The sequence below is a fragment of the Tinamus guttatus genome, unplaced genomic scaffold (genome assembly GCF_059628265.1).
Source record: "Tinamus guttatus ecotype Peru unplaced genomic scaffold, ASM5962826v1 Tinamus_guttatus_pri_ptg000297l, whole genome shotgun sequence".
NCBI lineage: Eukaryota > Metazoa > Chordata > Aves > Tinamiformes > Tinamidae > Tinamus > Tinamus guttatus.
Window position 1 is genome coordinate 1,998,066 of NW_028288831.1, and position 14,359 is coordinate 2,012,424.

General features: G+C 45.1%; 1 protein-coding gene across 1 annotated transcript in view; it reads right to left on the reverse strand.

Annotated features, from left to right (window-relative positions):
* Positions 1–7,120: 7,120 nt before the first annotated feature.
* Positions 7,121–14,359, reverse strand: part of PAPPA (pappalysin 1) — a 177,856-nt gene continuing 170,617 nt past the window's right edge. Inside the window, exon 22 of the mRNA XM_010212768.2 lies at positions 7,121–7,771. Within this exon, the coding sequence (XP_010211070.1) occupies positions 7,664–7,771 (108 nt within the window). The 3' untranslated portion in view covers positions 7,121–7,663. The remainder of the gene's footprint in view (positions 7,772–14,359) is intronic.

Here is a 14,359-nt window from a genome sequence, read left to right on the forward strand (position 1 = left end):
GACGTGATGCTGTGGGTGATGCTGGCGCTGAGTGGGTGCAATACCAATAAACCACACGTTTGTGCAGGGGGTCGGCTGGCCCTCACCAGCGCAGGGACCAAGGGTCAGGGGTGGCAGTGCTAAGGAGACACCGTATTAGCAGAGCAACATGCTCAAAAGCACTTGGTTGCTTTGAGGGTGTCTGTGTTGCCAGGTGAGTGTCCCCCGGGCAGAGCCATGCTTTGAAGTGTAACCAAAAATCATCTCCATATTTTAACTCTTCCATTAAAATAAATAAAAAAGAAATGGCAGCAAGCCTCAAGCACACGTGCATTCAGCATGTGCATGAGTGTAGCCCAGCCTGAAAAACAGCTGACAGATTTGCAAGACCTTTAAAACCACTTTGGCACGCTATTGTCACATGGGGGTGTCCTGGGACATGAAATGAGCTTGGTGGTGGGGAGGTGGGCTGTTAGCTGCTTTAAGGATGTCTGTCATGAGACTCATGGGTCCGCGTTTGTCAGGGTTAAATAGCGGCTGTCCTGCGCACGCATCCCTGACTGACCACGGTCTGGAGCTGTCAATGTTGAATCAATTCACATTTTAAAAGCTGAATCGATTCGCAGTTTCCATCAACAGCTTAAGGCAGCGTTTCCCCCTCTGCTACGCCAGGCTGTGACCAGGAGGGAGGCTGTGCAGGCGAGTCCCTGAGCGCAGCACCGAAATGGAGGGGTTTTGGACTAGGCCTCCTGGTCTGTAGCGCTCGCCAGCGTGATCCTGAGTGTGCACCCAGGCCATGGGGATTTATCCTGGCTGGCTCTGCACCGACTCCCATTGCAGCCCTCACAAGGCGTTGGGTTAGCGAGGGGCAGCGCGCACCCGTCTGTCTCTTGCCCGCTGCAGAATGCATGTTTTTTCTTTAAGCAGGTTTTTCCCCGTGTGTCTGAAGGCTCGGCCTGTACAGCGCACTCAGCGCAGCAGCTACATGGGGTTCACTATCATTCCTGCTCCCCACTCAGGTAATACCCTTGAGCCCGGGTGAATTCCTGGGGTGACGCATTTTGTGGTTGACAGGGCTCTGTAGCTGATGGAGTTGGTAAGCAGAGGCCTTGGGCAGGTTTTTTTTTGCTGTTCTTATTATTTTTATTCTTTAAAATTAGAAACGCCCAACCTTCACATGGTCAAACAGCTCTCACACCAAACTCTGCATAGGGCAGCAAATGCCCCAAGGGCAAAATGACCATGAGCAACTTGTCCCGCAGTGGCTGGAGCAGCCGCAGCCCGTGTCCTTGGGCAGTGCAACGCGGCACAGCCATGGATCCACGTTTCCATCAGTGCCGAGCCCCAGGGGCCAGAACAGGCAAAGCAGGATGAATTTGAATGTTTTTAGGTGTTGTCTGTCTTTTCCATGTAGTTTAATCATCCTGCTGAGAGCTCAGCCCAGCCTGTGCACGAACGTCTTCCCAAGGGCTGCCCGTTCTGACAGCAAGAGCTGACGACGGCTCTTGGCCGGGCAGGTCACCCCATGTCTCGAGTTTGGACAGCATCAGACCAGAATACGGGTCTGAGCTGCCCTGTGGCTGTGCTGGGCTGTCCCCCAGCCAGGCATCCTGCTCCCTGAGTCCTGCCCCGAGAACCCTGTTTTATATCCAAAACCCCTTGCTTTGAAAAGCCTCTGACCTGCGCCAGCCTGGCCCCACGGTGTCCCCAGGGCACGGGCACCGGCGCGAAGCAAAGCAAAGGAGACGTGGCGAGAGCAACCGTCCAGTTCAGAACTCTTTAATACAAGCTTATTATTGTTCGTGTTTTCTGATTCTCGGTTCTCCCAGCATCGGGGTACATTAACCCTTATATGTGTGTGAGCATGTGTATGAAGATATATACAAAATCACACAGTTAAATATTTAAGCATACAAGGTATTATATATTTATATAATATAGAACTTTAGGGTATAGGAATCGACAATGGCAAAATATTTCTGATGCATCTGACATAACTTTTCTTGAGTGAAACATGACCTGTTTCTGAAAGACCAGAGGAAGTTGTTGTTTATTGAAAGAAAAAAAACCTGTATAAAGAAATTCTGTGAAAAATGATTAAAAAAAAAAAACTCATGAACCAAAAAGGACAACTGTTAAAAACTGTATTGAAAAAAAATAAATTAGATGAACAATTGTGTAAATATAAATTAAAAAAAGATGACAATCTTAATAAATAAGCTTTACTATTTACATCTTTATATATTGCTTGGAGACTTAAATTAGATCCGTTAAAAACAAACGAACGCAAAATAAAACCCAAAATCGGAGCAGCAAACGTACAGGCGTGAGGTACAGAATTAAGGGTTGAACTGTATTTTGTTTGTTTTTTTTTCTTTTTTTCTCTTTTATACAGTAGACCAGTAGAATTCTTGTGAAAATAGATCCTCAGCACTTCATTGGATTATTGGTTGACGTGGCTTCCAAAAGGTGCCAAGAAAGATTCCATAATAATAATAATAATAACCATAATAATCATAATAATTATAACAATAATAAAAAGATACAATATGATACATAAATATGGAAGAGCAGTTGGTAATATGAATACATTTTTCTCTAGACGAGATCACAGTTTTATTTGTAAATATTACACTGATATATATATATAATATTACACATATAATATTATATATATATCATATATATTTATATATATATTTATATATATAGTATGGCTCAATCCTGCTCCCAGTGAAGTCAACAACGACGACAACAAAAAAGCTCTGTTGACTTGGATGGGAGCAAAATTCAGCCGATCATCTGCAGACAGGTAAGTAATTACAGAGGCCGTACAATGCAAACTCCGCAATGGTTCCGATTCCCTCTTTAATTGCTGGTGAAATGTTTCATTAAAGCCCTGGTTCTTTGCACTCAGAAGATGGAAACTGGTGGCTGAATTGTGGCCTCATGAAATGAATGACAAAAAACATAAAAGACCAAATCAAACCAAAATGGGAACCAAAGACAATCTTGACTCATTAGCTCCGCGTCTCAATCTAACAACAGGACTAATAACACCAACAAGTAGCACCAAGACTCTTCATCTAACATGTGACGCCAACTTAGCTCTTGTTCCTGGCCTCAGAGGAAGTGATTATTTTTCTCAGTAAATTGACAGATCAGGGGAAATGGGAAAATTCAGTTTGCCAAACCAAGACAGAAACAAAACCTTAAGCCCCACTTTGCTCCTGCTAAGATGACCAGAGTTTTTGAACACTGGTTCCTCAGTTGGCAGGAACTGTCCACCACCAACCTCCTATTGCCCAAATCACCCGTAGCGCCAAGGTAATACGTCTCCAGCCACCCAGACCTGCTCCCACTTCAGTCCTGGCCATGCTCCTACTGAACCTGGTGACTGAAGTCCTCAGGTGGGACCAGCCTCATCCTCCAGGGCTCCAGTGTGCACAACCCATCAGGTCGACTGGTGGCAAGGCCATGTCAGGACCCTCAGAAAGGAATTTCCAAGGAGCCCCAAGAAGTTCAGAGGACGCTCTCCCAGCTCTGAAAGCTCGTTGGGCATCCCAGCCTCAGCAGACCTCACGCCATCCCCTCCTGCCTTCTAGCTTGGCCTCTAATGGAAACAACGGGCTGGAGTTGGGGAAGGGGATGGTTTGCACCCCTGGTTCCCGCTAATGGAAATCACCTGTCTGATCATATAGCAGCTTTCCCCTTCCCCTTCCCTCTCACTCCCAGGCTCTCGCTCGCTGTTCTGGATTCAGACTGTGCAGTGCTTCTGAGTGCAGTAATTAGAGCACAGTGAAATACTGGTTAAATGAGTATGTACAGTTGGATAACGTAAAAATAAGCACAAATACACACTTAAAAAATAATCTGGAAAAAAAAATTAATAAACTCCCTCCCCTCCCAAAAAAACAACAATATACCAGGGGAAAAACACCTTAGCCTTATTTCCTGGACTTACCACAAAACACAAGGAAAACAAAACCAGACAATGTCATAAAACCTCACGGTACTTCTAGGGGAATCTACACTTAAGTATCTAGCGCTCTACTCAGCTGGCAAAATCAGTGTTTTCCTTTCAAACACACAAAAATAGGCTTTGCTCTTTTTGTATTTGGATTATATAGTTGTATTTTTTTTTCCGTGTTTGTATTTTTCATCATTTCTTCCTCTCTGTAAAGCCTCACTAGTGTTTTCTTTTTCTTCCTCTACTTGAACCAGTTGAAGCAAGAAACTTGTTAGTTGTTGGGTGTTTTTTTTTCCTCTTTTTTTTTTTTTCCTTTTTTTTTTTCTTAAACACAGGTAAAAACCTAGAACAAACCGACAGTTACAACCAAGTGAAACTGAAATCAGAAGGGAGGTAGCTGGAACCCGGCTCCAAAGGGTCCTCTGGTGCCATCCTCCTTTCTCAGCCTGGGAGAGACAGCGGAAGATGCAAGAAAAGCAAGAGGACACCAGCTCAGCCCATCTGCGAGAGGGTGTGGAGGGAGTGGGGTAGCAGCTGATAGGATTTTCCCACCCCGTCACGCACCTTTCACCGCTTTCTGCTCCAGCTTCCCTTCCGGTGGCCACCAGGAGCCCTGGTGCTGAGCAGCATTGCTCCCCTGCAGCCAGCACACCGGCTGGTGGCTCCTGTGGGGGTGACATGTGACAGAGACACCCTTGGCACTAATGTGACCTGGACTTTATGAGCAGCTAAATTTCATCTTCGTTAGCACCTCTCCTGCTCTCCAATTGTTTTAGTTTAGCCTATGTCCCCAGATTGGTGGGTGGAAGATGGTGGGTGATATCCCACTCAGCTCCCATAGGGCCTGGTCCAATGTCCTTCAGTCCCTGAGGGTCCTGCCTAGGGACTCCATCAGGCTATCCTTACAGGGGTAGATGCTGAGATGCCATCTGGCTGGTCTTCCTCCAGTACATAGCCCATGTCCCAAAGCTCCTCTCTCCTAACTGCTCTGGGAGCTGCCTGCTGAAATGCAGAGGACAAGGTCGGGAGTCAGCTTTGCCTCAATGTGACCTTTTCCTGATGGAAAAGTGCCATTGGGTTTAATGTGACTCAAAGCAGCACTTCCTTCTGCTCCTGGATCTGTCACCTCATTAGAGGAGATGGACAGTGTTGACATGGCAGTCAGAAGAAGAAAAAAAAAAAAAAATAGCAGCATGGAAGGCCTGTCTGTGCGGAAGGGGCTGCTGCTGTGAGCAATCCCCTCCGGAGCTGAGGTGTGGGGCTGTGCCGGGGGAGACCGCTGTCCCCGCCGTGGTAACCTGTCCTCCTGAGGTGAGACAGACTCCAGCTCTGCAAGCAGCTGTTGGCCCTCTCTGGGCTGAAGGAGCTCGGCTGGCCCTGAGCTCACCAAAGCCCACGGCAGCAAGTTGCAACAACGCTTGCAGTGCCAACAAAAAAGGGGAGCTCGAAAGAACCAGAAGGGAGCCACCTTCTCACACTGGCTTACTTTGGTTAATTCAGCTCCTCTTGAGTGGCAAGAGGCAAAGGTGTAAGTCTGACCACAACCAGTGTTTGCTAACGCTCCCTACCCTGGAGGATGTCCACGTGAGCTCCTGGGAAGGAGGCACAAATGCGCTGGGTCTGCCTTTCCTCTGCACCCACCACGCAGTGGAGGCAGAGACATCGGCACTGCTCCTATGGCCAAGCCCACTCTGGGAATAACCAGGGGCTTCATAAGCAGGAGCTCTTCAACCTTTATGACAACCACTTCTCTGGGCCTCTGAATTTTAATTTTTGAGCTTCATCTCTGTTTTTTTTCCGATAGAAACAACCCCAATGGTGTGCAAAATCTTTTCTATTTGGAGAACAGCCCTGCTTCTTGCATCTACAATCTTGTCCATTTTCTATTTATGGTTTTACTACTAATTTTACTACTGATTTTTACATGCTCTCTGTAAGCTAAATGATTCCTCTTGTATTTCTTCCTTGCTTCAGTGCCTAAATATTCAACAAGCAGGAGTAGGAAAGTTCTTTCCAACCCGTTTTTATCCGGTAGACAGTACAATTCAGGAGATTTCCAAGGAACAGACAGAATTAACAACTAACACTTGGAAGGACTTTTTTTTTTTTTTTTTCAGATGTGTGTTCTTTATAGCAGGAGCCTAAAGCAGCAGGAGACAAGCCCAGGCCACACTGTAGAGATCTTTGGGATTTATGTAGAACGGGTTTTAGCAGCAGTGATTGCACTGGGCATCTCAGTGACTCAACATGATGAACCCCAATGGTGAAAAGAATTCCCCATGGGATTGGCACAACCTATGCCCCTCTGGGCTGCAACAGGAGGACAGAGTTTCATAAAAGGGAAGTATGAGGGTTGCCTCAATTAATGTCATTCTTTCTGAAAGATTACAAGCAGCTAATATTCTGGTCTCTCTAAGATGTTCAAAGTAGAGGCCTAGCAGTTTAATACTGTCAAATATAGCCAAAATTTTAATACTGTCTCCAGAAGTCCTTTCTCCTTAGCAAAGTCTCTTCCTCCCTTTCCCCTCTCCTGAGAGAACAGGAATATCAAGCAGTTTTGAGAGATATACCACCACAGAAGGGAAATAGAGGAGGTTTAGAGAACTAGTTGGGTGAATGGAGGCCAGAAAGCAGATTCCTTTGGCTGGCTGGTGTCCTGTTTTCTTGCCCCAGTGCTGAGGAAGAGACCAGAGGGTTTGAAAGGCAGGTTGTAGATAAGCATTAAGGCAGACTGTTTGGTTGCTTGGGGTTGTTTTCACCCTGTCCTGACACAGTAAAGAAACTAGTTGTATGGGACATAGCAGCAGGAGTAGCAGCAGCAGACATGCTCAAATGACAAGTGCGGGGGGTGAGTTACCCTCTCTGTTCCTCAGAAACTATCACCATCCACATTCCTCAGTTACAGTCCTTAGACTCTCCACTCCCTAGCTCCACCACAGGACCACCTGCCCACCTCAACACAGAGATGCCCCAGAGCCCTCCAGTTTCCATGCAGGCTGCACAGGGGCTTTCTGCTGCCTTTTGAGGGCAGCTGCAGAAGGAGGAGCTGTGCAGAACTGCAGGCTGCTGAGCTCCCTGTCTGGAAGTAGCATTCCTGTGAGGAGCAGATGCACCCCATGTTTCAAGCTAGCTGGGCATCTGTCAAGTCACTTGCCAAGACACACAGCCCTGTGGAGAACCCACCCCAACCTCAGTGCCTTGAGCATGAGATACCTTGGCATTCAGCATCAGAAAAGGCTCAGCTTGGGAGTTCTCCAAGAGAACAGCCTCTTCCATGAATGGTCTAAGTTGTGAGTGCTGGAGAGGGGAAAGTGTTTTTGTGTCGATCATAATCTCTCACTCTTTCTCTCTTTCCCTACTTACTTCTATAAATATGTGTACATAAATAGCTTGTTTCTCGCCTTAAATCTAAATACAAACTGTTCAAATTAGGTGGGCATAACATGCTGTTTTGATACATAAAAGTCTTCTTGACTTGACTCTTGGTTGTTTTTTTCTTGTCATCACTATTTAAGATATAGTTAATACATAAACCCCTACTTTGAGTTCTCCTTGGACAAAAATTAAAGGCAGACTGGTTGAATTCTAAGGGTCCCTGGTGCAGAAATGCCATCCAGTTGAGCAGCTAAATGTTAAAAACGATACCAAAAGGGATGCGGTGTCTCTCCTAGCCTGCCTCGAGCAGTGTGGTCTTCCTTTCCACGTTGCTTGGCATTACCCAAGACTGAAGCCACGGAGGTCTTTCTGATTGTGCTCTTGGGCGTTGGGATCACGGCAAGCACACTCTCCTTGTAGGTCACAGGACATAGGGAAGGGAGTAACCTGGGGAAGGAAAAGAAAGACACAAAGACATGAAGGAAGGAACTGGCTTTACTATAGCACCCTGAAGAATATATCAACTCTCTGGAGTGATAGGCTCAGAAATCGAATGGAGTCTTCAGCTGCATTGCTTTTTACAGGGATTTATTTTTATGCTGTGTTGATACACAGAGACTTCAAATTAGTTACCTGTCCATAAGAGAGGTTGTGAAGTGTTCAGAGGAACCTGTTCAGCTCAGTCAGTTACTAGTCATCAGATCCTCTCTCAACAGCTCACATCAGACACAAGAACACAGTTGTCTGAGGAGATGTGGTCTTCTTGAGCAACTCCGGGGCTTTTTGCAGTAGTTACCATTATGCTTGGATCTCATGATGTTCCTAACCACTTCTGGAAAACTATGCTTTCCACAGTAGGACCCTATGGGTCATGTGCTGCAAAAGTAAATGTCCATCTGTGTATTCAATTTTGAATATTCTTAGCCTCAATTCCTTGGGAACTGAACCAAACACACTACCTAACAGATCAGTTGGACTGCAGTCCAGCAGAAACAATACTCTAAATATCTGCTGTGTTTAAGGTCAAGAGACTCAGCTAACGGGTAGTGGAGAACAGTTAACGAATGCAACGTGAGAGACTCAGCTACATGCAGATAAAATCTGACCATGATCTCTCTACAGAAGCGTAGGAAGGAGCTGAATCAATAGCCTGCAGCTCCTGGCTAGCGGAAGTTGATTTTGGCCTATTGCATCACGGTATTTACTTAAAGAAGAAGGGGTGGGGGTGGAAGAGTGTCTTGCTTGCCCTGAAGTGAATTCCCGAGAATTTCTCCCATCTGCGCAAACTGAGCAGATGACCTCATTCCCCTCCTTTACACTCCTTCTGAAACAATGCCACAACCTGTTCAAATGTTCCCAGCGAGTGCTGCACGCGTGCACTTGGTCGGCTTCACTTGGCTTTGCTGCCACACGTTCGCTCTCTCTTTCATAAACATTTTTCTCCAGGCCATAAAGCCTGGGTCTGTCTATTCCTTATGTATCATCAACAGCACATCTAGGAATGTGAACCAAGCACTATTTATGAACACATAGCTGCCATTTCCACCTAGACTTTCCATACGTGTGCCTGCATGTCCATCTATAGCATGCCTTTCTACTGACACACACAAGAACAGGATGGAGGGGGGCCTGTATCTCTATTGCACAACTGGGGAGCCTAAGGCAGTGACACGCTGACAGTGAGAGACATTAAATAGCTAATGCACATCACCAAATCAGTGTATAGAGAGCCTCCTCCCATCACTTTTGACTATATTCCCAGAATATCTGACCCTCCAGGTAAAACAGGATGATGGCTCTTCATCAAGCCACAGCCTTGGTGACTTATGAGCTAAATAACCAACCAGCGAATAATCTGGATCTACATTAGTGCAAATACAGAGGCTGTGAAGGTGGTATTCCAAGAAGTTAAAAACAAATCATTTCAAATAACTGGACACTAAAGTAAAGTTTTAGAAACTGCAGAAAACAATGAGTTTAGGGCTCACTTGATCCATCCTAAGCCAGTCAAAGTAGGACTGTCCCATATAACACTATATGAATATTCTTAGATAGGAAAATGTAATCTGTAAAACAAAGAGTTTAGGGAAAAGGCTGTGAAGGGATTGTAAATGATGGAATTAGAACACTGGGGAGAAAAAATATTTTTATAGATGGAAGAAATGGATTTTAATTGAGCATTTTGATTTAGACTACATTTTGATTTAGATTACATTTTGATTTAGATTACTTGATACAGTTCAGGTTTGACTTTTCCCTCCAGGGCATAAGAAAAAAAAGGCAATTTTAATGCAAAAGTATGTTTTGAAATAAATGTGTTCAATTGAGCTCCTTTAGAAAATGCCAAAACAAAACATTTCAATACATCTGTGGTTTTCCCGCACATGCCTCACTTTCATTTTTTATCCTAAATTATTCAGTTCAATCTTGATTTGGCAAAAGATTTGATCAAAAACTCTTCCCTCTAGTAAAATGAGCTACCTGCTAGAGAGAAAACCTGGGATCCTGATTCTTTTATTTGCCTTGATCAAGCTTTTTCCTTTCCCCGGCCTAAATTTGTCTGTAACAATCTAATAAAGATGCCTAAGTGACCCCGATATTCAAAGGACTGTGACAGTCTCACAGAGCAGGTGAATACATATTTTGCAGGGAACATAGGACAATTACACACCAAACGTAGGCATTACAATAAAATGCCTAAAATTAGACATGACGTCCCTATTGATCTTTGTCTTTGCTACTCTCCATGCACTAGTGGGATAATGTGATTACTTGCTGGCATGGAGATGCTATAAATGCAAACATATCATCTGTGAGAATGTCAGATCCAAGAGTCCAGGACAGTGGCTCCAAACGACCAACTCTCATTCCCTAACCTACTGTGCAGGCTAGCCTGAAATAGTGACTGACTTCAAGAGGATTCTTGCTGATCAGATTGCCCTTATTCACTTCATATGCCTTAAAGAATTTTGTATGAAATTTATTTAGTACTATTGTCCAAATGCTTTCGCTCAGGGCAGTGTGTTTCAGAGATTAATTTTCTGTTGTGTGACAAGACAGAGATTTCTGTAGGTCATGAGTGCATTCATAAACTAGACAAAATTTTCTAAACACTCGGTAGTAATACAGGGTTTTCCATTTCAAATAAAAAAGGGACTCAGTACACAGCTTCTATTTGAACTGTCAAAAGTACCTAACTAAAAGAAACTCTTTTTAGAGAGTTGACCCTATAACACTTAGAATAAGGCTTATCTTTTGTCTTGGGCTTGTACAGTGATAATCTTATGAAGTAGAGAGCCATGAATAAAGAAATAGGAATATTATTAGAATAAAAATTACTAAAATAAAATATTACTAGAAATAATGATAAATGCCAAATGTTTTACTGAGCAATGATCGATTTAGGTATGGAAAGCAGAGAGATATATTACAAGATTAATTGCTTCTTTTCTTTTTAAATAGATCTGTGAAAGTCCAAACCATTAACAAAACATGCATTGCACTGAAATTTCCAGAGGCAGCCATTGTAAAACAAATATTACAGACTCAGCTCTACTTTCTTCCGAGTGCCAAGATCTGCATTTCCCCTACATCTTCCCTTGTGAAAAACATGGCTAATACATAGTTGTGCAGGCATAAAAAAAAAAAAAAAAAGCTGAAAACTAAACCCAGGGCAGGACTCCCTCACTCTTTGGTGAAACAGAAGGATATTGTCTCCACAGGCAACCTAAAATAGGCTGAGAAAGGCAGACCCAAAGAAGAGTTATATCTGCCTATGTACACACACCCCCACACACACACATCTACAATCTGGAGAAGAACCAGAAACCAAGCCACAGCTTGGGACAACACAGTACTTGGGAAATGTGGATCACACCTCAGTCCTACCAGACCACAGGCCTATTTTCAAGACGAATGCCCCAAACAGGCACAACTTAAAGCAGTCTGTTACGGTATATGTTAAATGGCACTCCCTGCCCTGAGTTTAAAGGGGCAACTGCACAAGGTAGAAACTACAGGTTGGGTGCGAGGCTGAGAAGGAAGATCTGGACTCCTCCTGCTCTCTTAGTACAACCCAATAAATTTATCCCAGAGCTCTGGCCACATTAGTCCAGGTACCGGGACATCATGTCAGCACAGACTGTGTTGGAGGCATAGTTAGCAATGCAAATGCTTAGTGTGTCACACACCAGAGGTCTGGGCCACCTCTGCCTTGATGAACTCACTACTCGTGGTGCAGTGTATGAACCCCTGTATGGGTCTGGGTATGAACTCAGATATTTGTATCTGTGACAGAGGTGAGCAGCCTCTCCCATGTCATATAGTGAGACCACAGAAAAAAATCAACCACTCAGAAACAGGGAGCCATTTGGTCTTGAAGGCATGCTCCAAGCTAAGGGAACTAGGACAAACTGATGCAGAACTAGGATCCGGGTCATGAAATGACTCAGACGTCATGAATCCTCATTACAAGACACCTATCTAAAGTGCAAATAAGAGGTTCGTGATATCCAGAGATAGATCCCTGGGAACTGCTGTAAAAGGATGGTCAGTAGGAAATTGGTGACAATGTTGACAGGAGAAATCCCAGACAGGTATAGGGATGGATGGGAAAACAGTTATGCAAAGGGTTGAATGTCACCCCTTGCATACTCGTATCAGGTTGAACCAACGGTAACTCCCATTCACGACGCATTTGCTGCTGATTCACAGCAGCACCAGTGCAAGCAGAATTGGGCCCAGAGGGAAAGGCATGGCTTGGAAGAAGGGGGGAAGTTTCCCTCCTCCCATGGGGAGGACGGGTGAAAAGGGCTGGGTGCAAAGCCAGTTGTTATATTTCGGCTGAAGTGTTTGCGAAATCTTCCAGACCACAATAACTGGAAATTTGAAGAACCCGCTGCAGACAGACCCTGTGCGGGCGAACGCACTGTGTCAAGATAAGCATGGCAGGCTGCGCTGAGTGTCTCAGGCCCTCGCCTCCCGAGACCCTCGCAGTTCAAACACCAGGGAGTATTTTGCCCCCTGACAAGGGCCTCATGGGACAAAAGGAGTCTTTTAAGGATCTTCCCAGTGTTTATTGGCATTGAGGTCATAGGGGCTGTTCCAGAGATAATGAAACAAGAGCAAGACCACTTTTAACTCTTCGGGCTGATGTGCAGGATTCACACCTCACCTGAGTCATTGCTTTAGCGGCCCTGGGAAAAGCTACAGGGAAGCTCCCATTTCAGTTCAAAGCATATGGTTTTGAAAGCTTGAATTTTGTCATTTGCCATCAACTGGGCATTCCCTCATTGAAGTCAGCAAGCCTGGATGCCATCTCTCATATGCTAGAGCAGTAAGATGTAGCTCAATTAAAGTCAACAGGCCTGACACGTCTGGTTCTCAGTTGGGTATAAATCAGGAGCAACTCCACCACAATCGGTGGAACCATGGTGGCACGAAGCCAGCAGGGATGCCAGGGAAGGCCTCGCTGCATCCCGCCTGCAGCGGGAGCTCGGTGCCACATCCCTGCATCCCCGCCTGCACGCTGAGATCTCACAACCAAGGGGCTGAGCTGAGCAGGAGAGCCCATTTGCCAAACCACATGGAGCACCAAAGCGAGCAGAGCGCCGCTGCACAGCGATCAGCTGTGCTTCCTACCCTTGTGCTACTGATTGTGCAAACATGAGTGTAATTAGTCTAAATAATCACCAATGATTTAATAGCAGGCAGATCACCCAGAGGCCAAATAACTGGCATTGTAGCAGGGAAGGTTTGTTCGCTGGTTTTTGTAACACTTGCTAATGAAGTGAGGTCGGATAGCTAAGCAAACACCCTCTACTAGCACTTCCCCTGGGAACGCTGCATGTTGTGGGAAGCCCTATGTCCCTTGAAGCCAAGAATGTTCTCTCAGGATAGTCAACATGTGCTACTACCATCACTGCTTTTAATTTATCATTGCCTGGAAAGCCTCCCTGAGCCGTTGTGAAACCAACTCTGAGCCCCAAAATAAGCTCCCATCCCAACCAACCATGACTGAAAATGCTCCTCACATGGCGAACAGCTACCACTCACACTGTGATCAAAAAACCATGAGTAAGTGAGTTCACCCAAATGCCTGGGTGAAACAGCATGCGTGGAGCATGCATTAACACTGAGGCATTTCCAAACACATGAAGCAACACTTCTCATTGTGTCCTTCCTTCCTCTGTGCTCACCCACCATTCATTGTATCTCTCCAGCTAATTACAGTGCTGACAAACACACTCAGCTGGGGACATTCAAGGTGTTCGGAGTAGCATCACGTCACGAACATCAGTTCTTCTGGAAAAGCATAATCTTCTCAGCCAGGGTGATAAGTTAGGCTGCTTATTGTGGGAACTGTCTCAAAACCGCGTCAGAGATGGTATTTCCCAGGCCAGGTCTGTGTTGCACAGAGAGCTGGGAGAAGGCAGGTGTTTCTCCAAAACATGGAGAGGTGGTTATTTCTCTTTTCTTGTGACTGAAACTGCAGCAGATACCCTTTCTGATGAGACAGGGACAGTCTTTGGAAAATCCTGCTGGAGCCAGCAGCGGTCCATCAGTTCAAAGCTCCTTTCTTTAGGCCTTGAATTCTAGACTTTAAAGTCTCTAAAGAGGTTTTGATAAGTTGCATATCTTTTAGATAAGCAAAGCTTTGGATGAATCCCACATGGTTCTCTATCTACCACAAGGCCTCATTTGTTTTCCACTGAGGCACTTGCTGTTTTTCCTCTCCAAGGTGTTGGATAGAACTGTCAAGAGGCTGAAGGGGCAGCATTTGAGATTGGCATTTTTACCAGGATGAGTTTTCTTTTTTCCTAAGTACTATAGAGATGGGGGTAAAACCTGAGTGATGAAATTGAATGAGACAGGTTTGGAGACAGCATGTTTACTCCTTACATCTTTACACCCTTACAAATGAAAAAGAAAGAGAGTTAAGCAAGATGAGAGCTTGGCCTTTTGAATGGTTTAGGTTGGGGCAAACCCAGGAATTTATGTGGACTTAATTTTGCTTGGATAAGTTGCAGAGACCAG